The sequence below is a fragment of the Gopherus evgoodei genome, chromosome 1 (genome assembly GCF_007399415.2).
Source record: "Gopherus evgoodei ecotype Sinaloan lineage chromosome 1, rGopEvg1_v1.p, whole genome shotgun sequence".
Classification (NCBI taxonomy): domain Eukaryota; kingdom Metazoa; phylum Chordata; order Testudines; family Testudinidae; genus Gopherus; species Gopherus evgoodei.
This window is the reverse complement of record NC_044322.1, coordinates 45,940,288-45,966,903: the sequence shown is the minus strand read 5'-3', so window position 1 is coordinate 45,966,903 and position 26,616 is coordinate 45,940,288. Positions and strand designations below refer to the sequence as shown.

At 48.1% G+C, this 26,616-nt stretch overlaps 1 protein-coding gene across 2 annotated transcripts in view; it reads left to right on the top strand.

Annotated features, from left to right (window-relative positions):
* Nucleotides 1-26,616, top strand: part of STARD13 (StAR related lipid transfer domain containing 13) — a 521,076-nt gene that overhangs the window by 133,507 nt on the left and 360,953 nt on the right. For both annotated transcript variants that reach the window (XM_030563204.1, XM_030563196.1), the window contains exon 3: nucleotides 6,514-6,660. In XM_030563204.1, coding sequence (XP_030419064.1) covers nucleotides 6,514-6,660 — 147 coding nt within the window. The remainder of the gene's footprint in view (nucleotides 1-6,513; nucleotides 6,661-26,616) is intronic.

Below are 26,616 nucleotides of genomic sequence, written 5' to 3'. Positions count from 1 at the left end.
ACCAACAAGTTTGGTTGCAATTTGCAGGAGATAATGCTGGCCGCTTCTTGTTTACAAGTCACCTGAAAGTCAGTACAGGTGTTTGCTTGGCTTGGTTGTAGCTGGCGTTGCAAGATATTTACGTGCCTGATGCGTTAAAGATTCACATGTCCCTTCGTGCTTCAACCACCTTAATGACGGATTCTGCTTGATATCGATCCAAAGCAGAGCAGACCAACACATGTTCATTTTCATCATCTGGTAGATGCCACCAGCAGAAGGCTGATTTTCTTTTTTGATGGGTTGGGTTCTGTAGTTTCCGCATCTGAGTGTTGTTCTTTTAAGACTTCTTAAAGCATGCTCCACACCTCGTCCCTCTCAGATTTTGGACAGCACTTCAGATTCTTAAACCTTGGGTCGAGTGCTATAGCTATTTTTAGAAATCTCACATTGGTACCTTTTTTATGTGTTTTGTCAAATCTTCTGTGAAAGTGTTTTTAAAACGAACATCTGCTCGGTCATCATCCGAGGCTGCTATAACATGAAATATTTGGCAGAATGCAGGTAAAACAGAACAGGAGACATACAATTCTTCCCAATGACTTCAGTCATAAATTTAATTAACGCATTATTTTTTTAATCAGCATTATCAGCATGGAAGCATTTCCTCTGGAATGGTGGCTGAAGCATGAAGGGGCATACGACTGTTTAGCATATTGGGCACATAAATACCTTGCAATGCTGGCTACAAAAGTGCCATGCAGACTCTTGTTCTCACTTTCAGGTGACATTGTAAATAAGACGCAGGCAGCTGTAACTCCCATAAATATAAACAAACTTGTTTGTCTTAGCGATTGGCAGAACAAAAAGTAGGACTGAGTGGACTTGTAGTTTCTAAAGTTTTACATTGTTTTCTTTTCAGTGCAGTTATGTAACAAAAAAACCACATTTGCAAGTTACACTTTCATGAGAAAGAGATTGCACTACAATACTTGTATGAGGTGAATTGAAAAATGCCATTTATTTTATCATTTTTACCGTGCAAATATTTGTAATAAAAAATATAAAGTGAGTACTGTAAATCTTGTATTCTGTGTTGTAATAGAAATTGATATATTTGAAAATGTAGAAAAAATCCAAAATATGTAATAAATTTCAATTGGTATTCTATTGTTGCAATTAATTTTTTGAGTTAATCAGGTGAGTTAACTGCGATTAATCAACAGTTCTATATGGCAGGTTTAAATATACAACTATTTTGAGCATAAGAGAATGCATTGTAGCCCCAATTACCTTAGAAAATGGTCATAAAACATCCTTTCTGGGTCTGGTCCTGCTGTCTTCTTGCGGGCGAAACTGCTGCTACTAATTTCAGGGTTGGGTTGTATCTCTATACAAAACTCCCTTTGAGAATCTAGGGAATGCGCGAGTGGAACAAGAGGCAAATGTGGTATTGAGTCACTAGAATACTTTTCAGTAAGTCATTTGGGATTTTCTCCATAGATCAGAGAGAATTTGCCCTTGAATGTATGTTTATATATACATATATGTAAAAATACAATATACACACACACACACACACACACACACACACACACACACACACACACACACACACACACACAGAGAAAATATGGCATTGGTGGTTTTGATCTATGGTTCAGTCATTTATTTTATTAGTGAATGACTACATAGTTGTACATTACATTTACATTAAAACAATTGGCTTATTGAAATTGAACTGAAAAACACAAGACATCAGTAAAATCTAGAATTGTGCAACCTTCCCATAACCCCAATGCATGTATGGCTCAAATTGAAAGGCTTTTTAATTTGATTATATGATGAGATCTGGCTGCAAGGGTAACCCTGACCTCGGCATATTCTATAAAAACTTATTCATTTCTGCCACATTCCTTTAGTTTAAGTTTAGATTTGCTGGCAGTCACCATGCCTATTGCAACAAGCTTCACATGCAAAATATTGAAACAAATGTGCCTTTTATCACAGATGTTTTTGCTGAATAGGATTACTGAAGAAAACTAAGAAGCCACAAAACAGGGTGCAGAACCTTTTCTGTCCCAGAGGCATAAACTGACATACTGAATGTCTGGAATGTATTTACTTCTCATTCTGAGAAAAGAACAAATTGTTTTGTAGATTATGGGAAAAACTCTTGTGCTTCATTTCCACCTGTGCATTCTCACTGACTGCAATGGTGTTTTATGTGTGCAAGTGAGCACAGAATGTAGTCTTATATGCTTAATGTTTCTTAGATTAGATTCACTTACTATTAAAAAAACAAACAAAAAAAAGTGTTAATCTCTGATAGGAAACAACAGGCTGTAACTATGTTTTATGTTTGGTTGATTATCCAGTATGTCTCACTAAGTTTGGTGCAGTTAGGTTAATTCTACATATGTAGTAACTGTAACTTTCTGAAGCATAATAATACATTGGTAGTCTTCTGTTCTCTGTTTAAGAACAGATCTTATCACTAGCAAGGGATTACGTATTTCATTGGTTTTATACTTATCATATAGGAATATTTTCCCCCACATTTAGTGGTGAATCCAATCCTCACTGTGTAGCCTGAGTATTTCAGTGAGGTGATAGATATTCACAACACAAAGGAATCCACCCCGCAGGCTAGTGTGCCTGCTCTTGCCTACTAGTGATGTAAACTTCATACTCGAAGTGTGCCCACTCCACAGAACAGATAGCCTGGGAAGAACTGCACCAGAATGGATCCTCTGGCCTCTCTCTTCTGTTCAGACACTATGCCCAAACACACACTGGTGTTCTGGGAGGCTCCATGGAGCTAGGGTCCACACAACATCGGAAGTGTTCCCATATGCCCCCCTCCAAAACTCTACTCCAATTCAGTTTCCGTGAGACCCTCTGCACCCACAGGTATAGTCACAGACTCAGCTGAACCAATTTGGTTCCAATGAATGGGAGAGATTTTAAGAGCTTATGCAGGGATGTGCACCCACCACCTCTTGGGCAGACAATGGACAAAGGCAAGTTATTGACGCTGCCCTTTACCAAAGTAGAGTGGGGACACAAAGATCACTGAAGATAATCCAGCCTGAAGGCACGAATAGTAGCTATGGAATGGATTCACTGCTGCTCCAAAGCTTGTGAGGTGAATCTGCCATGTCTGTTGAACTCAGAGATCTCAGGCACCCAAGTCAGTTATCCAGGCTAGGCACTGGGGAATGGATTTGGTCCTTTATGATTGAGTTCAGTGCAATGTCTTCTGTTACAAGTCCTACTGTGAAAGCTCTGTGTACCATTAGTTTTTTGCAATTCAGCAATAATTTGAGGCAGCATAAAAAATATATGGGCTATCAACAATTGTTCCAAATGCAGTTTTTGTGCCAAATATCCAGTTAGTGGATGCCATTTTATTAACTAGACCTATTTAGTTTTATTCTATACAATAATGAAAACCCATTTTCTCCTCTTCCCCTTAATTTAATGGATATGATTTAGAGTTTTATTGAACTAGAAAAGAACAAATCTTAATGGAGGAATCAAAGAGTTTTACTTTTTGGTAACTCTTTACAGCTTGTATTTCTTAGCTCCTTGACTACAATTTCTGCCTCTCCTCTAATAAACTTTATATGAAGAATGCAATGGTTTGTTCTTGGTATTTCTTTAAAAGAAAAAGTAAACTTATTTGTAAAAAATGGTTTTAAGAGCATTCTGTATTAATCAGCTATTGGTAATTGTTGAATAAATAAAAAGACATATTGATTCAAGAGGTAAATACTTCCCAAGACAAAGGCAAGGTTGATACTTTCCTCCCAGGACAATAAATCTTGTTTTCTGCCACATTAGTTGATATATTGGCTATTGTGACATAAACTTACCCTATCTTAATGAGAAATATCTGTAAATCTTACTTGCTCTCTTTTATGGACCGGAACCTCAAAAGTAGAGCACTTTTTTTCTCTCTCTCTAACTTTCCAAAAGAAAGATTAGAGTCCCAGAAAAAAACATTATTTTATTCTTAAGAGGTAAGTAATATTTTTTCTGGATTTCTAATTGAATCTTTGTTTGTTACCTGGATAGTCAATGTTTGTTACCTGGATGGTCAATATAGTCTTCATAGAACTCATTGAAGTCCGGCACAATTTACTCATTTCTGTATGTAAACTGACTCATTAGCATTTTCCCATATCTGATTACCACTGACTTTGGAGGAAGACAATTTTTATAACATTGTTTTGTCAGTTTGTATCTCAATGATGTCTAGAAACTTCAGATTGGATTATTCCATTAGATTTTGGTAGACTACTAAATCTGTTTTTTGTTTTCACTTGTTTGAGGCATTTTGAAGAAAATATTCATCCTTTCCTTAGTTTTGTAAAGACAAAGTTATCAAGATGTAAAAATTCAGTAAAATGCAAGACCTTTACTTTGATTTAGAAATTGACATTGTGGAAGTACCAAATATTGACACTATATCTTATATAAGACCATCTCACTCAAACAGAATGTGGCATGACAATTTCTTTTTTGTAGTGTCTCTTTTTGCGTAATGTATATTGTGCTTGTGCCTAAAAACAATATAAAAAGTTTTGTAAAATACAATAAAGAATAATATAGGACTATATCCACATAATGTAATTTTGAATAGATACAAATCTGATCTTCACTACAGTTTAGGACTTTTGACAGCACTCCTGGAAAAAACATTCACTGTTATGAATAATAAAAATACTTAAACTATGTTTGGAAAAAATAGTGACATTATGTCCAGTTTTCTGTTCTCTGAAGCCAATGCTAAATACAAGTAGAGCCAAAACTATCTCCCTAAGTAAAGAAGCATGGTTTTCTTGTTCAGACACAGGACTGGGAGTCTGAAGATCTGGGGCATTATTCTTCTTTCCCTTATTCTGGTGCAAATCAGGAGTAACTCCATTACGGAAAAGGTAGTTACAGTGGTGTAATATTGGTGTAAGGTGAGAATTATTCTCCTAGATTCTATTTCTGCCTGTGTTGTGTGACTGTGAGCAAGTTATTGTCCTCTCTGTGTCCCAATTTCCAGCCCCCACAAAGGAAATGATTCACCAAGAGGATATATAAAATGGTAATAATAATACTTCCTAGCACACAGGGATGTTGTGTGGCTTGGCTTTTTAATGTCTGTAAGGTACTTTGAGCTCTTTGGAAGGACAGTGCTATTTTGCTGCAAAGCAATGTTAGTAATGTTAATATTAGTGTGCACAGTCTATTAAAATTGACTTGTGAAATGATGTTTATATGAAAATATACATAGCCAAAGTAAGCTGGGTGAAAGAAGAATAAACCAAAGCAGCTCAAGATAGGGAATAGTTTGTACTATCCAGAAGGGGCTGGCTTTGATGACAAGTGAATCCTTCAGCTGCAATTGCTATGACTCTTGTGGCCTCATATTTAGAAATGTTTCACGTAACTAACAATTTGAACATAGAAGAACAGGAGCTAGTTCCTCGGGTCTCAGATCCGTCACCTTTGCATTGCCGAATCTTCCTAATCTGGTGGCCCCCAAGAGCCCAATTTTGCACGCCCCCCCGCAATTAAGAGTAGTCTCAGAGGAGGTCTAATTTGTGCTCAGTTTCATATTCTCCCTAAAGGTCATTCTGGCATTTAGCATTCAATGAAGTGCAATAGCCCTCCAACCATGCCCCCTTCACTCATGTGAGTTATAATGCTAGCATTTGATGGTATGAGTTAATCATTATAGGCATCTGGGAAGAAGTGGGCCTTTAGGAGTGATTTGAATGAGGAGAGAGAGGGAGACATGGTGCTCTTGAGATTTAGAGTCATTACATATATAGGAAGATGGCTGAAGAGGAATAAGCAGAGGGGTTTGAATGGACATGATGTGATTCAATAGATGTCCAAAGATGACAATTTTAGTAGCTGTGCTTTGATGGATTAAAGACTCCCACATGGAAAGAAGTAATATATATATCAGGGAGGAGGTTGCAACAATCAAAGCAGAAAAATCAACGGGAAGTAGAGTAGTGTTTTGACCAGGCAGAATTTCAAATTGATCTGAAGAAAAAAGCAGCAAGATTTGATGATAGCCTGGATGTATAGTAGGAGGGAAAGTAAGGAATTCAGGATGACCCTCAAAGTTACGAGGGTAAGTGACAAAGAGAATAGGGATGTTGTCTACTCCGATGGAGAATGTTGGAAATAGAAAGGATTTTAGAAATAAGTAAGAAAGAAGGTTCTTCTGGGGCATTCTGAGTTTGAACTGACAGTGGATCATCCCCGATGATATGTCAGAGACACATTTGGATGTGCACAACTGGATGGAGTGTGACTAGTCAGATATAAAGAGCATCTAACGTGTCAACAGGAGAGAAATGATAGTTGAAGCCTTCTAGATAGATGAGGTCAACCCAGGATAGGCAGAGAGTTGATCATCCAGACTTTGTTGGGGTTTTTTGGAGTGTAGTTTTAAACACTAATCTACAAATCATGAAGAGCTTTAATATTTTCAGACTTCATGTGTGTTTGGTTTTCTTTTAGACCCAACCAGAAAAAGGATCTGAGTGGTCAGAGTCTATGTCATCTCTCATGAAGAAACTGGAAGAATTGAATTTAGATATTGAAGAAGCTCTCAGTGCTGGCTCTTCTCCTTCCAGCACTCCTTCTACCAAAAAGCGCAGACAGCTGGTAAGAATGCACACCCCATTACAGAATGTGACAGATTTTTAAAACCTTGTAATTAGATTTTAGTCAAGAAGGGATGTTCAGATCCAGACCAAATTTAGGCTGTTTTGGATGATCCAGGCTACAGGCCGAGTTCAATAACATTGAAAACTCAAGAGTTATTCTCAGGCTATTACAGCCCAAATTGGCAGAAATCTCATGTGATCCCTATTCTTTCTGCATTAATGGACTGGATTAATAATTCCAGTCCCCTCTGTAGAGATGGGTTCAGATTCAGATGTATCAATATGGATCAATATGGACACACTTCCCTAATTAAGGGGTCTGAATGTGAGGTTTTGATTCAAGCCCTCCTGCATTTGTAATAGCTTTTGTACAGATCTAACAGCAAGGGAGATAATATCTGTCTTTATTAGGGGTAGAATTAGTCTTTGGTTTTTATTTAACTTGAGCAGTATTTTGTCAATATCTGTATGAATATTGTTATGGCAGGTGTCACTGTGGTGCTCTTACACATAGTTTCCCAAGTTTTTTCTTAGTGTGTGAGCATATGTTCAGTCTTTGGAAGACATGCTGTATTGCTGGTAGTTTTTAGTTAGGGAAGACTCTGCATAGAGGCAGGTCATTGGAGAGGGAGCTGAGGAAGTAACAGGAGAGTCTGGTCTGATTAGAGTCAATTCTTGAGGCAGAATTGGTCTGTGGTCTGGGCATTGGTGTTGGGCTGAGATGCCTGAAAGAAGGGTTCAACTGCATACTGTTTGTAACCATGCCTCCTATTCTCTGCCCGTGGCCTATGATAGTTTAGTCTCCCTGTGAGCTGTAATATTTTGGTCTAATTTTGTTTGGGTTTAGTGTACGGGTGATGGATGGCATTGGTAGCCTGTGATATACAGGACGTCGGACTAGATGGTTTGGTGGTTGACAGTACAAGTTTTTTTATGTAAACAATAAAAAAGAGGATGTCAGATATACAAACATAAGAGAATGCAGTAGAATCAAAGCAGTGTACAGTAGATGTTGATATCTACACAGTGAGCTGGAGGTATGATTCGCAGCTCAAGGTGACATACTCGTGCTAGCTCTCCTCTAGTTAGCAAGTGAAAAATAGAGTGTAGCCACAGCAGTGTGAGTGGTGGGATGGGCTAGCTGCCCTGAGTACATGCCTAGGGGTCTTGGATGGGCAGATACTCACACTTCCTCAGCGACATTCTATTTTTCGTTCACTAGCTAGATGAGAACTAGCACAAGTATTTCTCCTTGAGCTGGGAATCGCAAACCAAGCTCAAAATGTAGACATACCTTGTATTACAGTAAGGAAACATGCTGTTATTTTAAGTTGCATATGTAATTTATCTTTAACTATTCATCCCACTTGGGCCCTATTTCTTCAGAGAGATCTGTTAATTTAATATAGGCAGTAATTTGTTCTATATCCATTAAATATTTTATTCTTATCATCTACATTTATGTCTTAATGCTAATTTAATGATTTCTGCTAGTTGTGTAATCTTTTGCTTCTGTAATGGAAACTGTGTGGCAGATCAATTGTGGATACTTCATGAATTTCACTCGTTTTGATTGCATAAATTCTGTGAGAGGCAAGTAGCTGGAATGATGCTAGTAAAGAAATGTTTTGAGAAAAGTAAGCAAGTGAGTGCAGACAATGGGTCATCTCAGAGCTGTGATGATTGGGATGGAGTCATTTGATGATGATGGATAGATATGCAGTATACTGTTCAGGAGCTGAGAAAAAGAGAAAATAGGGTTGCATTTACCCTATCCAAGGAGACAACAGTGTGTGCTTGGATATAACTCAGTCAGCAATAGAATCATTACAATTTGCCTTTGAGCAAAGCCAGTTAATATATCAGCTATACAGGTTTACACTCCTGCTACAGCAGCGGATAACTGCACAATTGATTAGTTTTATTAATGGCTTGAAGAGCCATTCAGTCAAATACTAAGTACACAAAGATATCCTTGTAACTGGGGACCTGAACGAGACAATTCGAAGTATAAGTTCTCATAAAAAAGTAATGGGAAACAGTGGTCTTGTTTACAAAATGAGAGAGGAAGATGTTTAGTGGACTTTTGCTGCTCTAATTACTTTGTCATTTCAAACACCATTTTCTCCCAACGTTGTAGACATTTACACACATGGAGGTCACCAAATCAACTATGTAATAAAACAGAGACAGGAAATATCTTTTGTTGGATCAGCTTCCGCTGATGAAAGAAACAAGCTTTTGAGCTATGCACGGCTCTTCTTCAGGCCTGGGAAAGGTACTCATAGGGCAGGTCTACAATTAAAATGCTGCATCAGTGCAGTTGTGCTGCTGTAGTGCTTAAGCAGAGACTCTCCTACGCCGATGGGAGAGCTTCTCCTGTCGGCATAGTTAATCCACCTCCATTCATTGAAAAATTCCTAACCAACTCTGATTTTAAAGTTCTTACAGTTTTCCATCATTAAGTTTTTCCTTTTGTATCCTCATTTCTTTCTCCTCATCATTCTGATCTGCATGTTCCTGTCTTTTTCTCTTATTTTTCCTGTGTCCCTTCCAATCTTTCTATCTTTCCTCTCTTTGGATGTCTCTATTTTCTTTTGTGACAATGCTAAAAATATCAGAGAAACTGAACAAGGAGTTTTACTAGAATAAGGAAAACAATATTATCTCTAAAGGTAATCTCTTTCTCTTTACTTCACTGTAGAGCCTTTTCCCAGCCCTCCCTCCCCCATCTCTCCTGCTCCAGATTTAAAGGAACACACAAAATCATATTTCCCTCACCCTTTTTGTTGGTTGCCTCAAGCTCCCATACTCCCATTGTACTTACCCAGTCTCTTCAACAGTCTTCAAGCCATTGAGAGATAGAGGATAAGGATGAAGTAGATACCCTGGCAATGGGCCAGCTAAGTAAACAGGAGAAGCTATCCCAACCGACATAACGCTGTCTACACTGAGGGTTAGGTTGGTACAACTATGTTGCTCACGGCTATGGATTTTTGTAGTTATACTGGTATAAGTCCGTAATGTAGACCCGGCCACAGTCTCACAGCTAAATAAAAGGTGGAACAGATTGTTTACTATAAATACTTAACATACAAGAGACCTTTTTCAAGGTAAAGTGGCCAGTTAACACCTATGCAGTCATAACACAAAAGAGGTGGATTAATAGGTTACAGATTGTTGTAATAAGCCAAAAATCCAGTGTCTTTGTTTAGACCATGATTTTTAATGTCTAGCAAAGTTACGAATTTAAGCTCCCAGGCTCATCTGTTGAAGGTGTTGTGATGGTTTCCTTGAAGACAAGGACTCAGAGGTCAGATATGGAATGATTGTTTTGTGAAAAGGGTTTGCCCTTGGGTGATATGTAGAGCACTGCAAATGTCCCCTTTTTATCACAGACCATGTTTGTGGATTGTAGATCAGATGTGGAAATGTTGTATCCACCTGGGTCTCTAGTGATCCGGTGTTTTTGTCTTTTATCATTTTTCTATGATATCGTCCATGGACAAACCTTTTACACGAAATGATCACTCCATACCTGACATTTCAGTACTCCCCCGCAAAGGAAACCTGAACAGCCTACAGGTTCACTGCATTTGGACTTGTCCAGAATAAAAAAACCCTACATGATTTCCATCCAGAATGAGTTTGAAGCATTGTCATCAGTGAAAGAATGCAACACCCTGAATGAACTTTGGGACAAAATGGAAACTATCATGCTCAAAGACACCAAAGCACCCAATCCAAAAGGTCAGTGTTGGCTGGTGAAAAAATGATGCAGTGTGAAAGAGGATGGCTTGGACACTGAAAAATGTAGGGGAGAGTACAAGGAACTGAACAGACAGATCCAAAATTAGACTAGACAAGACAAGAGTGAATACATAAGGGCAAAATGCACAGAACTTGAGAATTAAAGACAAATAATACAAAAGGTATGTTCACAGTGGTCAGAGTTTTTTCCAAAAAGTTCTCTGCAATCAAACATAAAAGATCCTGATGGCAAAGTCCTCACTGAAGGTGATGTAATCAAATGCTGGTGAAGAGATTACTGTGCCAATCAAAGCCATTTGCAATACAGCACAAGAGGAGAGAATATGGAAAGGAGAGTATGAAACAGGAGCTATCAATCCTGCAAGAGGAAGTGGTGCACACTGTTATGAAAATGAAGCCTGTGAAAACAGCAGGGGTAGACAGTATCAGCAGAATTGTTAAAAGTGATTTGGTGACTGTGGTACTGATACATCTCACATTACTCCTGAGGGCATTCTGCGCCAAAAAATTAACAATTCTGTGCACAATATTTTACAATTCTGCACATTTTAATTGTCAAATAAATGTGGGGGCTCCTGCATGGAATTGGGGAGCACAGGCCACTGGCTGCACAGAGGTGGGAGATCACTGTGCAGCTTCCTCTGCATGCCCCTGCCCCCCCCCCAGGATATAGACTCAGCAGTTAGGCTGCACCCACAGCGCAAGGACTGGGCCTGCCCCAGAAACATCCCAGGGCCCTGCCCCTGTATGCCAGGTGCACCAGGTGTGGACAGGCAGGCTCAGCAAGGCAGGATCCAGGTGTGCAGAGGCTTAGTGTGGGAGGATCCAGCTGTGGGTGAGAGGGTGCGGGTGGCTCAGTGGGGGATCCAGGCGCAGGAGGGATCTGGACGCAGAGGCTTGTTGGAAGGTTCTGAGTGCAACAGTAATGGGACTCTGCAGTGGGGTCCAGGTGAAGGTGGTTGGGGCTCAGCGGGGTGGTGGAGGGTTCATCTTGGTTTGGAGGGGATAGAGTGCAGAAGGGGTTGTGGGGGGCTCAGTAGGGAGTCCAGATGCGGGGGAAGTGGGGCTCAGTGGGGTGGGGATCCAGGTGCAGCTGGTGGGGGCTAGCTAAGGTGGGGATCCAGGTGTGGGTGGCTTGTTGGGGTGGTCCAGGTGCAGGGAGAGTGGGGCTCGTCGGGGATTCTGAGTGCTGGGTGGGGGTGAGGCTTAGTGGGAGAGTCTGGGTATGAGGGGACCTGGATGCACGGGAGTTGGGTGAATGGGGGAACAGCGCCCTGTACAGGGATCCCTCCCCTGCAGCTGAGAAGCAATGAGTGCAGGAAACATGAGTGGGGAGGAGTTTGCAGAGCTTTCTACAGCTGAGAGAGAAATCTGGGGATGGGTCTGACATGGCCCTGGCTGCTGTGCAGGGAAAGAGGAAGTCCAGTCCTCCTCAGAGCAGGCTGAGACTAGCAGCTGAGCCTGGCGCAGGGTGGAAGCCACCCACCAGGTCTTCCCCAGTCCTGCCCTACAATGATTTACCTCTCTGCCCGCTGCCCTGGACACCTGAAACTGCTGGAAGGGGATGCATGATCACTCTTGTGGCTTCCCTTTGCTTCCCCATCAGAAAGTCATTTTTCTTCTTCGAGTGGTTGTTCATGTCCATTCCAACGGGCAACGAAATGTGGGGGGGAACCCCCCAACTACCAAGAACTATATACAAATGATCTATTATATAGTTAGTTTTCTTAACTATATACACGGACTATACACGAGGATAGGACACTGCTAACTTGCTATGCACAAGAGAAGTAACAGCTAGCCGTCACTAGCAGTAAGAAGAAACTGAGGGGCTGGAGAGTCAGTGGGCCCCTTTATAGGGCGCCGTAGTGGCGCCACTCCAGGGGGCACCATGGCCGACCCTACGGATGCTGCTAGGGGAAAATCTTCCAGCTGGCATGCACGCGGCACGCACATACCTGCTTGGAATGGACATGAACAACACATCTCGAAGAACAACAGTTACTAAAAGGTGGGTAACCATTTTTTCTGCAGCAAAGAAATCTGTAGGGGACATAAATTCTGCATATGCATAGTGGCACAGAATTCCCCCAGAGGTAGTGTCACATGCAAAATTTGAAAGAAATTAGCCAGATGACTGGAAGAGGGAATCCTTCTGCTCTTACCAAAGAAAGGAGACACAAGAAAGTATCGTAACAGTCGTATTATCTCCCTGATATCTCAGTTGAGAAAAGTATTGCTTTACGTAGTCCAGGATCGTATATGCTAATGTTAGAAACCGAAGTGCCATCACAGCAAGCTGGTTTCAGAGAGGGATGAGGTACATGTGATCAAATCCCTAAAATCTGTCTCATCATTGAAAAATACAGGGATTTTAATGACCCATTGATCATGTGTTTCATTAACTACTCAGAAACATTTAATATGTATGACATGACCATGTTTGGAGTGTCATGCTGTCTAGAGTAGTTCACAACCCTGAGTGCCTTCTTCAGGGCAGACAGACACTCCAACTGATGGTATGTTCTATAATTAGATTTTACCAAGTCAAATGGTAAATGTGAACTATCTTGAGAGTGAGGCAAACTAGATTTAGTGATAAATGGTCACTGTGGCAGGGTGACAACTCACCGGCATGGCATCTCCTGCTGGTCATCTTGGGAATTAGCTCTTCCAGCCCAGAGCGCCCTCTGCAGGCCAGTGTCTCACCTGCTGCTGGCCCCGTGTCCTTCCCAGACCCTGGTGCCCTTTGCCAGTACCCCCTTACTCTGGGTCTCCACTCCCAGGGGAACCCCCAACCCCCTATCCCCACCTTTTCTCAGTGGCTACTACCAGCTATCATCTAGCTCCTGCTCCCTGGGGCAGACTGCAGTTTGTAAACCACTCATCATCGACAAGGGAGGTTGGACCAGCTGCCTCTGCCTATATCTGGGCTGCCTCTCTGCAGCCATAGTACCTTTTTGTGGGCCCTTAGCTTGGCCTGCAGTCTGGGGCTTTGCTAAGCTGGAGCTCCGCAGCTCCCTCTGCCCTTCCACAGCACTGCTCCATTCTAGAATCCCTTCTCAGCTTCCCAGGCAGCCAGGTCCTTTTCTCTCTCCAGAACCTAGATAGAGAATGTCTCTTCTACAGCTGCTGGGCCTCTGCCTTCTTACAGGGCCAGCTATGGCCTGATTGGGGTGTGGCCCCACCTGTGGCTGCTTCCCCCAATTAGCCTAACTCTCCTCCCCTTGCAGCCCTCTCCCAGGGCTGTTTTCACCCCTTCAGGGCAGGAGCAGGGGACCACTCTGCTACCGGGAGCGCTCTGTCTGCTTGGGCTGTCCTGCTGGCTGGAGCGTTCCCCCGCCTTCTCTGGCTGCCCTGCTGGCTAGAGCCCCTTCTCCCTTCCTGGGCTGCTGCTGCTGGCTGGAGTGCTCCTTTGCTGGACTGCTGCTGCTGCCGCTTGCTGCCACTGCCGCTGGGTGAGGGGTAGGAGGGCCTTGCTGGCCAGCCCCCACTCTTCCACCTCTGGAGGGAGAAGCCAGGACCCCACCACCACCACCACCACCACCACCTGTGAGGGGTCCTTCCTGCCTGGCTGCCAGGGTTGCTGGAGAAGGAGCTGCTGCTGCTGCTGCTGGAGCTGTGTTTGCCTGGGGAGCTGCTGGAGCCTGGAGGAAGGTGAGGACTGAGAATACCACTGGCTGCTGGGGGAGCACACAGGAAGACTCTGGAGACCACTGTGGAAGGGGCCCTCAGGAACTGAGTAACTCTTTGACTGTGCTCTAGTGGTGGGGGTGTAGACTGTGTTTGTGGGGGCACCAGGGGTGTGGCGTGGAGCCTGCCCCCTGGTCCATCTGTGCCTCCCCATCTCAACCCCCAGCACCACCACTGCCCCCTCCACCACCCCCACAGACTGCTTGCCATCTGCCTTGGTCCCCACCTCTGGGACTCAGCTGCTTGCCTGGCTTGCCACGCCCTATTGCCACCGTTTGGACCTCCAGCAGCAGCCAGCCACCCATATTGACTTTGCACAAGTGCTCGTGGGTGCACGCACCCCCCCTCCCCTGGACTGACCCCTTCTCCTCTGCAACAGGCCCCCTAGCTTTGCCCCTTGTTGCCTGCCCCATTGCCCCTTGTAGCATTCCCCCCCCAGCTTCAGTTTGTTTGCCTGCCCCAGCCCTGCAACTAGCCCCTTGGTCCCTCTGCCCCACTCCCAGCCTGGTTGCTCCCCTTCCCTACGGCCCCTTCGTCCTGATCGGCCCCTCCCCTCGTGTGCCCATGCCCCTTTAGTGCGCTTGTGCTTCCCCCCTGTTTGAGTTTGTCCCTCTTGCACTGCACCCTCCAATTGCTGTTGTATCCCTCCCCTCCCCTAGTGCAGCTAGAGGAGCTGGATTTCAATCTCGTGTCGGTGACTGACCCCCCTGCAAGTCCTTGATAGTCCCCTTCTTTGCCCCTTCCCCCTTTTTGGCACCCTCCTCCCCTGCCTACAGCCTAGCAGGGAGGAGTGGTTGACCTGCTTTTCCTCCCCTCCCCTTCTCGGGTATTTCCCCTCCCTCCCTTCCCGGGAGACGCAGCGGGTGGGACTCCTGAGACAACCCCTGTCCCCCCTCCCCCGCCTGCTCTCCCCCAAAACCCCCCAGTCTCGGCCTCAACCGCCGCTGCTGGACCGCTTACCACCACCCCCGTTAAAGCGCCAGCAGCGCCAGGCGCCAGGGTGACCTCCGCTGCTGCCACGTCCTTCGCCCCCTCCGATTCTGGGGGATCCCCCCCAGCCGGCAGAAAGGGCCAGGGTAAGAAGAAGGGGAAGGGCCCCGCTCGGAAGACTAAGCCCTCCATGGAAGTGGCTGCCACCGCTGCCACGACTCCGCCATCGGCCGCGGCGCCCCTCCCCACTGTTCCCTCCACCAGCTCTGCGGGTGCCCCTCCCCCGGCCCCCAGGGCATACGCCCAGATGGCGGCGGCCCTCCAGCCCGCCGCTACGTCATCTCCCCCGACCGCCGCCTCCGCTACCACCTATGGCAGCGGGGGCCCCTTCCCCACCTTGACCAGGAAACACAGCGTCCGTTGCCTCCTGGTGCCTGCCTCGCCCCACGTGGAGACCTACATGCGGGCATTGGCAAGGGTGATGGAGCCCATGGCCATTGTGGCGGCCTCCAAGATGTATGGTAAGGTGGTCTTCTTCCTTGCCTCGGAGGCCGCTGCCCAGGAGGCAATGGAGAAGGGCCTGGCGGTGGGGAGCGTGTTCGTCCCCCTAGAGCCGCTGGAGGACCTGGGTGTCCGTGTTGTTCTGACGTCCGTTCCTCCCTTCCTTCCCAATGCCGCCCTGCTACCCGCCCTCTCGACTCTGGGGAAGCCCATCTCTATAGTGAGCCCTCTCCCCTTGGGCTGCAAGGACCCCGCCCTCCGTCAGGTCCTCTCGTTCCGCTGGCAGGTGCAGCTTCAACTGCCCCCGGCGGCGCGTGGCGGAGAGGCGCTCGAGGGGTCCTTCCTGGTCCCCTGTCAGGGGGCCCATTACCGGGTGCACTATTCTATGGGGGAAGCCCGGTGTTACCTCTACCAGGCGATGGGGCGCGTCCGGAGGGACTGCCCCTTGGCCCAGCTCAGAGGAGCACCCAGGACCCCTGAGCCCTGGCAGGGTGCCGACCCCATCATCGCCGGCGCGCCTGGCCGCCCGGTGCCCAGGGCTGCCCCTCCTCCTCCTCAATCCATCGCTACTCCCGCTCGGGCTGCAGGGGTACCTCCCTTGGCGTGCCCAGACGAGCGGGAGAGCCCCACCTCCGCTGCCCGCGCCCTGGCGGGGCCTGTGGAGGAGGGTGCGGCAGGGGTACCGCCGGGCGTAGGAGAGGGCCCTCCCCAGGGGGTATCTTCCCTTCCTCCGGCTGTCCCACCAGTGTGCCTCCAAGTCCACGAACCAGCATCCCTGCCCTCCGACCTAACCCCTGTCGACCAGCCCGCAGGTGACGCCATGGAGGGCTGGACCTTAGTACAGGGTAGGCGGGGCAAGCAGAAGGCTCGGGCTCCGCTCACGCCATCTGATGCGGAAGCCCCCCATAAGACCAGGAAGGGGGCTGCAGACACCGAGCCTTCCGCCATGCCCACGGGTTCGGACCATATGCCAGTCCCAGCTGGGGAAGACGTGGCAGCACTGGAGAGTACCACCGTTCCTCCTCCGCAGTCCCTCCCGGTGGAGGCCCCTGATGAGTCCCCTCCTATCCCCGTGCCGCCTGTGCCCCGTACAACACCCGCAGTGAGCGTCACCTCGGGTGCGAGTGGGGATGACCCCGGGGTGGTGGGTGGTGAGCTCCCCTCCGTCTTTGAGGAGATCGAGGCCCTGGGTCTGACCCCAGTTACCCTGGGGGAGAACGACCCTCTGTCAGCAGGCCCCGACCTAGCCAACCTCACCCCGGATTTTCCCTCCCCATGTCTCATCACCCCGACTGCTGCGTCCACTCCTGCCTCCGGGGGCCCCCTGGACTCTTCCACCTGCCCGGCTGCGGATGGCACCCCGCTGACGGCCGCCGAGCCTGTTGAGGCCGGGAGGCGAGCCACCAGAGGTATCCCTCGGTGGCGCGGGGCAACTGGTTTCCTTCCCAGGCGGGGGCCCCACTGAGGGTTCTGCGTCCCTCACCGCTGAGGCCGCTCTATCTGTGGTTGAGCCTGAGCCCGGTGTCACCGAGGACCCCCTCCCTACCCCTCAACCCCCTGCGCCTGGCCGCGAGGAGCCACCTCCTGACGTTTCAGCTCCTGCGGCCCAGAGTCCCATCTCTGTCCCTCCTCCCAACCCTGTTCCTGACCCCAGCCCTGCCCTTGCTCCTGACCCCGTCCCTATCCCCTCCACCTCCCACGCTGTTATTGCCACCCCTGGGGCTGTCTCCTTCCCTTTCCCAGAAGGTGACCCCCAGGGAGCAGCCTTTAGGTTTCACAGTCCCGACCCCCTAGGGGCTGTACTCTTCCCTCCGCCGCCCCCCATCGAGCCGGGGTCTGAGGTGGAGCGCGTGTCGCTGGCTCATTGGGCGCCACGTCGCGGGTCCGCCCCTTGCCTGCCCATCTCAGTAGGCCATGGGGCTGTCCCAAAGGCCCCGCCGGTGGATCGCTGGAGGCCAGCGACCCCACCCCCCCATACACTACGAGAGGAGCTGCAGGAGTTCCTGGAAGACGTCAGGGGCTCCCACAACAAGGTAGCGCTTGCTCTTCAGCGCTGGGGGGATTTCCACCAGATCCTCCGGGCCGCGAGAGCCCTCATAGGGGAGGGCAGGAGGACCGGGAAGCAGGGTGCCGCGACTTACCACTGGGTCCGCAGCTTCCGTGACTCCTTGCTCACCTTCGGGGTGGGTCACGGTTTGCTGCGTGGCCCAATGGGGGCCATGAGCGCCCCTGCTGGCGAGGATCCCCCCCAGCCCTCCTCATGGCACTCGTTACCTTTGCCACCTTGAACACCCGGAGCTGTAGGGTGGGTTTCCGCAGAAGCCAGGTGCTCTCCTTCCTTCAGGAGGGGGGGGTACTCTGTGGTTTTCCTGTAGGAGACCCACACAGATCCGGCCGCCGAAGCCAGCTGGCGGCTGGAGTAGGGGGATGGGGTCTACTTCAGCCATCTCACAACCCATCGGGCTGGGGTAGCTACCCTGTTCTCCCCCGACCTATGGCCCGAGGTGCTGGGGGTCACTGAGGCTGTGCCAGGCCGCCTGCTGCACCTCCAGGTCTGCATGGAGGGGTTCATGGTCAACCTCGTGAACGTCTATGCCCCGACATCGGCCCCGGAGCGGCTGCCATTCTATTAGCAGGTGTCCACCTTCCTTGGCTCCTTGGATCCTCGTGAGTGCCTGGTCCTGGGCGGGGACTTCAAAATCGTCCTAGAGGAGCGGGACCACTCGGGGACCGAGCGGAACCCGGCCACTGCGGATGTCCTCCAGGAGATCATCAACCATCACTCCCTGGTGGATGTCTGGCGCGACCACCACCCGGACGATGTCTCCACGTTCACCTATGTCCGGGTGGGGGCCCACCGGTCGTGCCACTCCTGGTTGGACCGCATCTACATGTCACGCTTCCACCTTTCACGGGCCCAGTCCTCCAGCGTCCGGCTGACCCCTTTTTCCAATCACCACCTCATCACCATGACAGCCTCTCTCAGTGCGGAGAGGCCGGGGCCGGCCTATTGGCACTTCAACAACAGCTTGCTGGAGGATGCGGGCTTTGTGGCATCCTTCTGGGAGTTCTGGCTGGCCTGGCGAGGGCAGCGGTGTGCCTTTCCCTCGGCACAGCGCTGGTGGGATGTGGGTAAGGTGCGCGCCCGGCTCTTCTGCTGTGACTGCACCCGGGGCGTCAGCCAACGGAGGGATGCGGCGATAGGGCAGTTGGAACGGAAGGTCTTAGAGCTGGAGAGGCGTCTGGCCGCCAGCCCCGAGGATCCATCCCTTTGCGGAGCGTGCCGGGAGAAGCGGGAGGAGCTCCGGGTCCTTGAGGACCATCGGGCTCAGAGCGCCTTTGTTTGCTCCCGCATCCACCTCCTTCGGGAGATGGATCGCGGCTCCCGCTTCTTCTACGCCCTGGAGAAACGGAGGGGGACCAAGAAGCACATCACCTGCCTTCTAGCGGAGGACGGCACCCCCCTCACGGATCCGGTGGAGATGTGCGAGAGGGCCCAGACCTTCTATGCGCACCTTTTCTCCCCGGACCTGACCGATCCTACCGCTCACAGAGTGCTTTGGGACGGGCTCCCGACGCTCAGCGCGGGTGACTGGGACCGGCTAGAGCTGCCTCTCTCTCTGGCCGAGTTCTCGGATGCCCTCCGTCATATGCTCACCAACAAGTCTCCGGGCATGGACGAGCTGACTGTGGAGTTCTACCACATGTTCTGGGACGTCCTTGGCCCGGACCTGGCCAGCATCTGGGCCGAGTCCTTGCAGGGCAGGGTCCTTCCTCTCTCGTGCAGGCGAGCTGTGCTCGCCTTATTGCCGAAGAAGGGGGATCTCCGTGATCTACGGAATTGGCGTCCCGTCTCGCTCCTCAGCACGGACTACAAAATAGTAGCCAAGGCTATCTCGCTGCGGCTGGGGGCCGTGCTGGAGGACGTGATCCACCCAGACCAGACCTACACCGTCCCGGGCCGTAGCATCTTCGATAACCTCTATCTGGTCCAGGATCTCTTGGAGCTTGGGTGCAGGGATGGTCTATCGTTCGCCCTCCTGTCCCTGGATCAGGAGAAGGCGTTCGACAGGGTGGACCACGGGTATCTCCTGGGCACTCTGCGAGCGTTCGGCTTCGGGTCCCAGTTTGTGCGTTTTCTCCAGGTGCTGTACGCTTCCGCAGAGTGTCTGGTCAGGCTCAACTGGACCCTGACCGAGCCGGTCAGCTTCGGGTGGGGAGTGCGGCAGGGGTGCCCCCTCTCGGGCCAGCTGTATGCTCTGGTGATCGAGCCCTTCCTCTGTCTCCTCCGCCAGAGGTTGACGGGGTTGGTGCTTCGGGAGCCGGAGCTGCGGCTGGTCTTGTCGGTGTACGCCGATGATGTGGTCCTCGTGGTCCAGGACCCAGGCGACCTGGTGCGGGTGGAGGCTTGCCAGGCAGTGTACTCGGCATCCTCCTCCGCCCGGGTCAACTGGTTCAAGAGCTCTGGCCTGGTGGTTGGGGATGGGTGGCAGGCAGGCTCCCTCCCACCCGCGCTTCAGGCCATCCGGTGGAGCACGGGTCCGCTGCTCTATCTTGGCGTTTATCTTTCCACTACGCATCCGTCTCCGCCAGAGAACTGGCAAGGTTTGCAGGGCAGGGTGGCGGAGCGGCTCCGGAAGTGGACAGGACTCCTCCGGTGCCTTTCTCTTTGAGGGAGGGCACTGGTGCTCAACCAACTAGTCCTGTCCATGCTCTGGTACCGGCTCAACACACTGGTCCCGGCCCCGGGCTTCCTGGCTGACCTCCAGAGGGTGGTGCTGGAGTTCTTTTGGCCAGGACTGCACTGGGTCCCTGCAGGGGTACTCCACCTGCCCCTGGAGGAGGGAGGGCAGGGCCTGAAGTGCCTGCACACTCAGGTTCACGTCTTCCGCCTCCAGGCACTGCAGAGGCTTCTTTATGGTGCAAGTAGTCCGGCGTGGAGAGCACTGGCGCACGCCTTCCTGCGCCGCTTCCGAGGGCTCCGATACGACCGTCAGCTCCTTTATCTCGATCTGAGGGGTCTTCCGCGAGACCTTTCCGGGCTGCCGGTCTTCTACCAAGACCTCCTCTGGACCTGGAGGCTGTTCTCTGCCACCAGGTCCGTGGCGGCCACCGAGGGGGCAGATCTCCTCGCGGAGCCCCTGCTACACAATCCCCAGCTCCGTGTGCAGGTGGCGGAGTCCCCCGCAGTGCGCCCGAGGTTGGTCCTGGCAGAAGCTACCAGGGTCGGAGACCTTCTGGACTATGATCGGGGAGGCTGGCTGGATCCCCTGATGCTCGCTCAACGCATGGGGCTCTCCGGACCTTGTACTCCCCGGCGTGTACTCCAGGAGGTGGAGGCCGCTTTGCCGCCCGCTGCTCGGGTGTACCTCGACCGGGTCCTGTGGGAGGGCACGCCCCGCCCACCCCCCACCCCAAGCCCTCCAGACCTTTTCATCGGGCCCCTGCCCCGTAGACCCGACCGGCCCCCCCGCCCCTTCTCCGCAAGCTGGCTGCACGATCTGCAGCCGGTCTGTTTTCAAACTGCGCCAAGGAAACAACTCTATACACTTGTGCTCCACACCCTTCACTTCTTCACTCTCGTGTCCCGCCCCGATACAAAGTGGCAGGACCTCCTGCCACCTCTGGAGGGTGAGGAGCCCCGGTGGGCCAGCCTATACTTAACCCTGGTCCCGAGGCCCGCCGGGGATATCAGTTGGCGGCTCCTTCATGGGGCTGTAAGCATGGGCGTGTACTTGGTGCGGTTTACCCCTGTCCTGGACACCTGCCCTTTCTGCGGCATGAGAGAGACCCTGGCGCACGTTTACTAGAGTGCGCCAGGTTGCAGCCCCTACGCCGGCTCCTCATTAACATCCTCTTACGTTTCTGGCTGCACTTTTCCCCTCACCTCCTTCTCTACGCACTCCCTATCCGTGGCCCCACAAAGTCCCGAGACCTCCTGGTCAACCTCCTCTTCGCCCTGGCTAAAAAGGCCTTCTACACGACCAGGGAGAGGAGGTTGGCCGATGGAGACTCCGGTGACTGTGGGGATTGTTTCCGCTCCACGGTCCGTTCACGAATCCGGGCGGAGTTCCTTTGGGTGGCATCCGCTGGCTCCCTTGACGCCTTCGAGGAGCAGTGGGTGCTGTCCGGGGTTCTCTGCTCGGTGTCCCCGTCAGGTTCCCTTCTTATGACCCTTTGACCGCACTCCTGTCCCTGTTCTTTTATTAGTTGTCCCTCGTAATCAGTGGGTTCTGTGGTCCTGTGGGTCCTCCCCTTAGGCTGGGGGATGATCCTTTAGCAGTGGGCGGGCTTCGCCCACCCACTTCCCGGAAACCCAATAGATACAGTCACTTACAACAAAATAATCACGCAATATTCAGGTTGCTTCCAATCCCCAGAGACTAGTCATTTACCCCAGATCAATTGATACCCTAGATCTTACATCAAAGCAACACAATAGTCAATCCTGTAATAAATTATCTAAAGGATTATTAACTAGGAAAAAGAAATGAGTTATTTACAGGTTAAAGCAAGCAAACATATACACACAAATGAGTTACCATCTAAATCCTAAGAGTGACAGAGTTGTAGTGAACTGTCAGTTCAAAATGTCTTTCAGGGTAGACTAAGGAGATAACCCCTGGGGATCTCTGGCTTCAGTTTGGTGGCTCTGGCCTTGTGAGAGTTCAAAAAGTAAAGAGATGGAACATTTTCCTGTGGCTTTGTTTTATTTCCTTCATTCAGCTTCCAAGTCCACAGGATGAGCTTCCTTGCACTGGTAGCATTTCCAAGGTGCAATCGGGTCATTATCCAATCGTTTGTGTTGCAATGTTCCTTGCTGGCCCATGTGATTTTGATAGTCCTTCTGGGTCGGGGATGGAGGCAACAATTCCTTTGCCTGTGTTCATAAATTCACAGCAAACATTTTCAAAGTTATAAAGCAAAACTTACATATTTTCTTATAGCATGGAATATTGCCATTACAAGTGAGATTAATGCATGCAGCAACTTAAAAGCATTTCATGGAGTCTAAATACTAAGTACAAGTTTATGAGAATAATACCTATTTTAAGCAAAACTAACATACAGGTGAGCTGGTCTGGTCTCCAGCTATGAGTTTGTCAGTTCTTAGCTAATGCCTGCAGCCTGGGCAGGAGCTGGCATCTGGCCTGCTCATGTCACATGCTGAATACTGGCAGACGGGATTCTCATTGAACTCATTTGCAAGGCTCTATCATGAACAACACAGATGACAGCAAGGGATTTTCCACTGAGCAGAGTGTGAGACAAGTGTGTTTTGTGTCCCCAGCCTTTTCAGCATGTACACAGAAATTATTATGAGACAAGACCTAGAAGTTTATGACAAGTGGTAGGTGTTGTCAGATGCTACCGGTGTGGTGCTCTGCTCTCTCCTTGTTGGTATCACTCGGCTGCGTGCGTGTGTTCCCTCTGTGTGCTGCCCCAGCTCTGTGCAGCTAGCTGACACAGCAGACCCGAAGAGAACCCCCAATGACCACAGAGTCTAGTAAGGTACAAAGGCACGTCGGCCAGGTTTATTGCCGTATTGGATACAGTAGTAGTTCTCCGCAGATTACTTAGTCTACCGAGCATACTACAAATATGTACCCGCGGTGAATGGACTCGGCTCAGTCAGTGGCGGGACTTTCCACTGCCCCCTCGGCCGGACAAAGACACCGCCTCAGGGATGTATTCTTATACGCAGGTACAAACAAGTTACAGATCACTCCTGACGTATTGAGGTGCAACCCCTTTACGAAGTAAGGTGCAACCCCTCTACATAGTAAGGTGCCGCCTCTCACCTTGTACATGTTGGTTCGATCAAAACAACTCTATCCATCATTTTACCCTTTTGCCCCTGTCATTGGGATGGGTCGGCTTGTTCTTTCTTATCTGTGGAATGTTCCAGTATAAGGTGTTCTGGTACCATGTTTATACTTTGGTATGCTAGGTGAATATCTGTTTATGCAACATCAGCCCTTTCCTTGCCAACATCTGTGAACCGAGCCGGCCTTCAGCTCACATCTTGACTTTGCTTTTTAGCTAAGTCTTATCCATTACTTTTAGTTCAGGCCTTATACTGGGCCTTTATTAGGGCCTTCACTTACTACAATAGGAGCTGAAATTTCTATTGGTGGACACCTCTTAACTGATGTCAGCTATGCCAATGATGTGACATTCTTTGCTACAACGACTGATGCATTTCAGCAGTAGTTGGAGTGTGTAAAAACGGGTGAGGATTATGAACTATCCCTGAATCAGGCAGAAATTAAATACATGCATGTTGATACAATTAACAAAAACAAGAAGTGAATGGACATCACAATTAATGGTCAGGTAGTAGAGGCAGTAGATGAATACAGTTACCTGAAATCATATCCAACAAAGAGCCTGTTCCGAAGAAATTGGCAGAAATTTTGGAAAGATTTGGCTTCCTCATGAAAGTTTGGGAAAACCATGGCATCTTGAAATGTACAAAGCTTTGACTGGTAAAAACTTCAATTTTTCCATTGCAACTTATTCATGTGGATCATGGGGAATTAGTGGTGCTGACAAGAGAAAATTGAAGCCTTTGAGATGTGATGTTGACAAAGATGCTTGCATATCTCTTGAACTGAAAAAAAGACATATGCTTGTGTTAGAAATATTACTATAGAGAAACAGACCCTGGTGTCAGAAATCAGCAGGTGCAAACTTATGTTCGTTGGTCACATCAGGCATAGAGGGTGAGAAATTGATTATGGAAGGAATGGTGGTGGGTCATCATAGTGGGGGCTGACCAGCAAGGAGATGGATAGATGATGTGCAGCAGACCCCTGAGAGGCCAGCTGCTGAGAGCTTGAAGCTAGTGATGGATTGAGAATTCCGCTATGATGTTACTAATATTCAGACATAAATAAACTGATTTTACTTAATGGGGCAAATCTCAAGTACAAGATCTCAGAGGCAGGTGACTATACTGTATATATAACAGCATGTTTGTTGGAGCGGCTAGTCTGAAGATTGCTCTCTTGAAGAAGTAGGAAATTTTTAACAAATGACAGAACATTTATTTTGCACAGCAGATGCTGTCTCAGGAGTATAGCCCATGGTATAATCATGTCGTTGAATCAGGCCACTGTTTTGTGAAGTGTATTTATCTGTTAATTGAAGAACTCTGTGATTCTTTGTGATCTTCTAGGTCTTGCTTTCTCACATATATATTTCATGGAGAATACTCTGTTACATCGAATTTTTGTGTGGGAGGAGTAAAATTTGCTTACCATATACAGAAAACAATACACACTGCTAATGAATTATATGTAGGATCATGGGGGATGAAATGGTTAGCAGCATTTTTCAGTGCTGACAATATTTACATGAGGATTTAGGTGTAAACTATGTTCTAAAAATTTTAAATTATTTTTAAAAAGAAAATGTTAACAATTTTTCATTTGCCATGCCCTATTTTGCATCTGTGCAAGCTGAAAGTTGCTGCTAGTCAGTTTCATATGAGGAAATGGCACAGGGAATAGGACTCAGAGTCTGATCAATAGAAGTATGAGGGGAGGGGAAAAAGTTCACCAAGCATCACATTCTTTACTGAAAAATTTTCTCTCAGACCCTTTTATTTTTTATATGCTGCAAGTACCACCACTCAAAAATGATCTAGCTTTCAGCTGAAAGTTCACTAGTTTTGGAAAACTGCAATTAGTAGTACAGCTCCTCTAAAACTTGTACATTTCCTCCCTGGAAAATATTTTTCAGCATTTGTACATGAAGAATAACATTAGTGGAAGATACTGTGCATAACAAAACAGCAGCAAAGAGGTTTTGCTGTGCACGGTATCTTCCACTACTGCTTAAACAATTTGTCTAGTTTCCGTGTTATTTCCAATACCTTGTGTTTTAGTAGAAAAAACAGCAGATTTGGGAACTGCGGATCCCATCTGTGAGTTTTTATAGTTTCATCAGTCATAAATATAGTACTGATATAGGAGAAACAGAAAAAAAATATAGATAATACAGTCTGATTTTAATTTCAGAGATAGACTTTTCAATAAAACAAAACTCTGCCTTCAAATGATATATTTTTCTTAATTCTTCTCTCAAAATGACAAAACATTGTGCACTAAATTCTGGTCTGTTGTTGACTTTCATTGCTCCAACTCTACAACACACCACCCTCCAGCCCCACAAATGTGCCAGAGAAAATAATCCATTACTGGCAAAGACTAGCAGTAGGTTACTGCCCCCTGAAAACCAGTGGGGAGCCAGGGAATGAGCTGATTTTAAGACTCAGTTCTCTCCTAACTGTGTTCTTGGTGCAGTATAGCTATGTGTTGCCCCTACTTATAAGCTGAAAGTAAACTTTCTATCTAGCCTTTAATGAATAACTATAACAAATAGCATTTTAAATTAAAAAAAATGTTTCACATATAGTTTTAAAACTATCAAAAATCAACCAAATGTGGATTGTATATTAATTATTTATAAATACAAATAACATTGCAAAAATACAATTGTTGCTGCGGTATCAAAGATGCAGAGTTAAAATAATAAATCAGGAAATGGAAATCTTTAGATTATAGCAATTCATAGTAACCCATTTTGTATTATTTAAGGTACACATTTTTCAGCATACACAATAATATATTAAGCCACACACATAACGAGAAAAACTGGAACAGAAGATACTATATATGTGGAGTGTGGCTAAGTTAACATTGTTATTGGAACATAAATTGCATTTCTTGAATTTTTTTTTATTTTAAACCCTTAATGTTCCAGATAGATTTGTATTTTTTTTCTTGTACGTTGTAACAAGAAGACAACTAGAAAAGTTTTTTTAAATGCGTGTGGGGGTGTTGTGACAGAGTGCAGCGAACCAACAGATGAGCCTGCACTCTGGTCTCTCAGATGTTAATTAAGTTATGGGGGGAGGGATAGCTCAGTGGTTTGAGCATTGGCCTGCTAAACCCAGGGTTGTGAATTCAATCCTTGTTGGGGCCATTTAGGGATCTGGGGCAAAAATCTGTCTGGGGATTGGTGCTGCTCTGAGCAGGGGGTTGGACTGGAT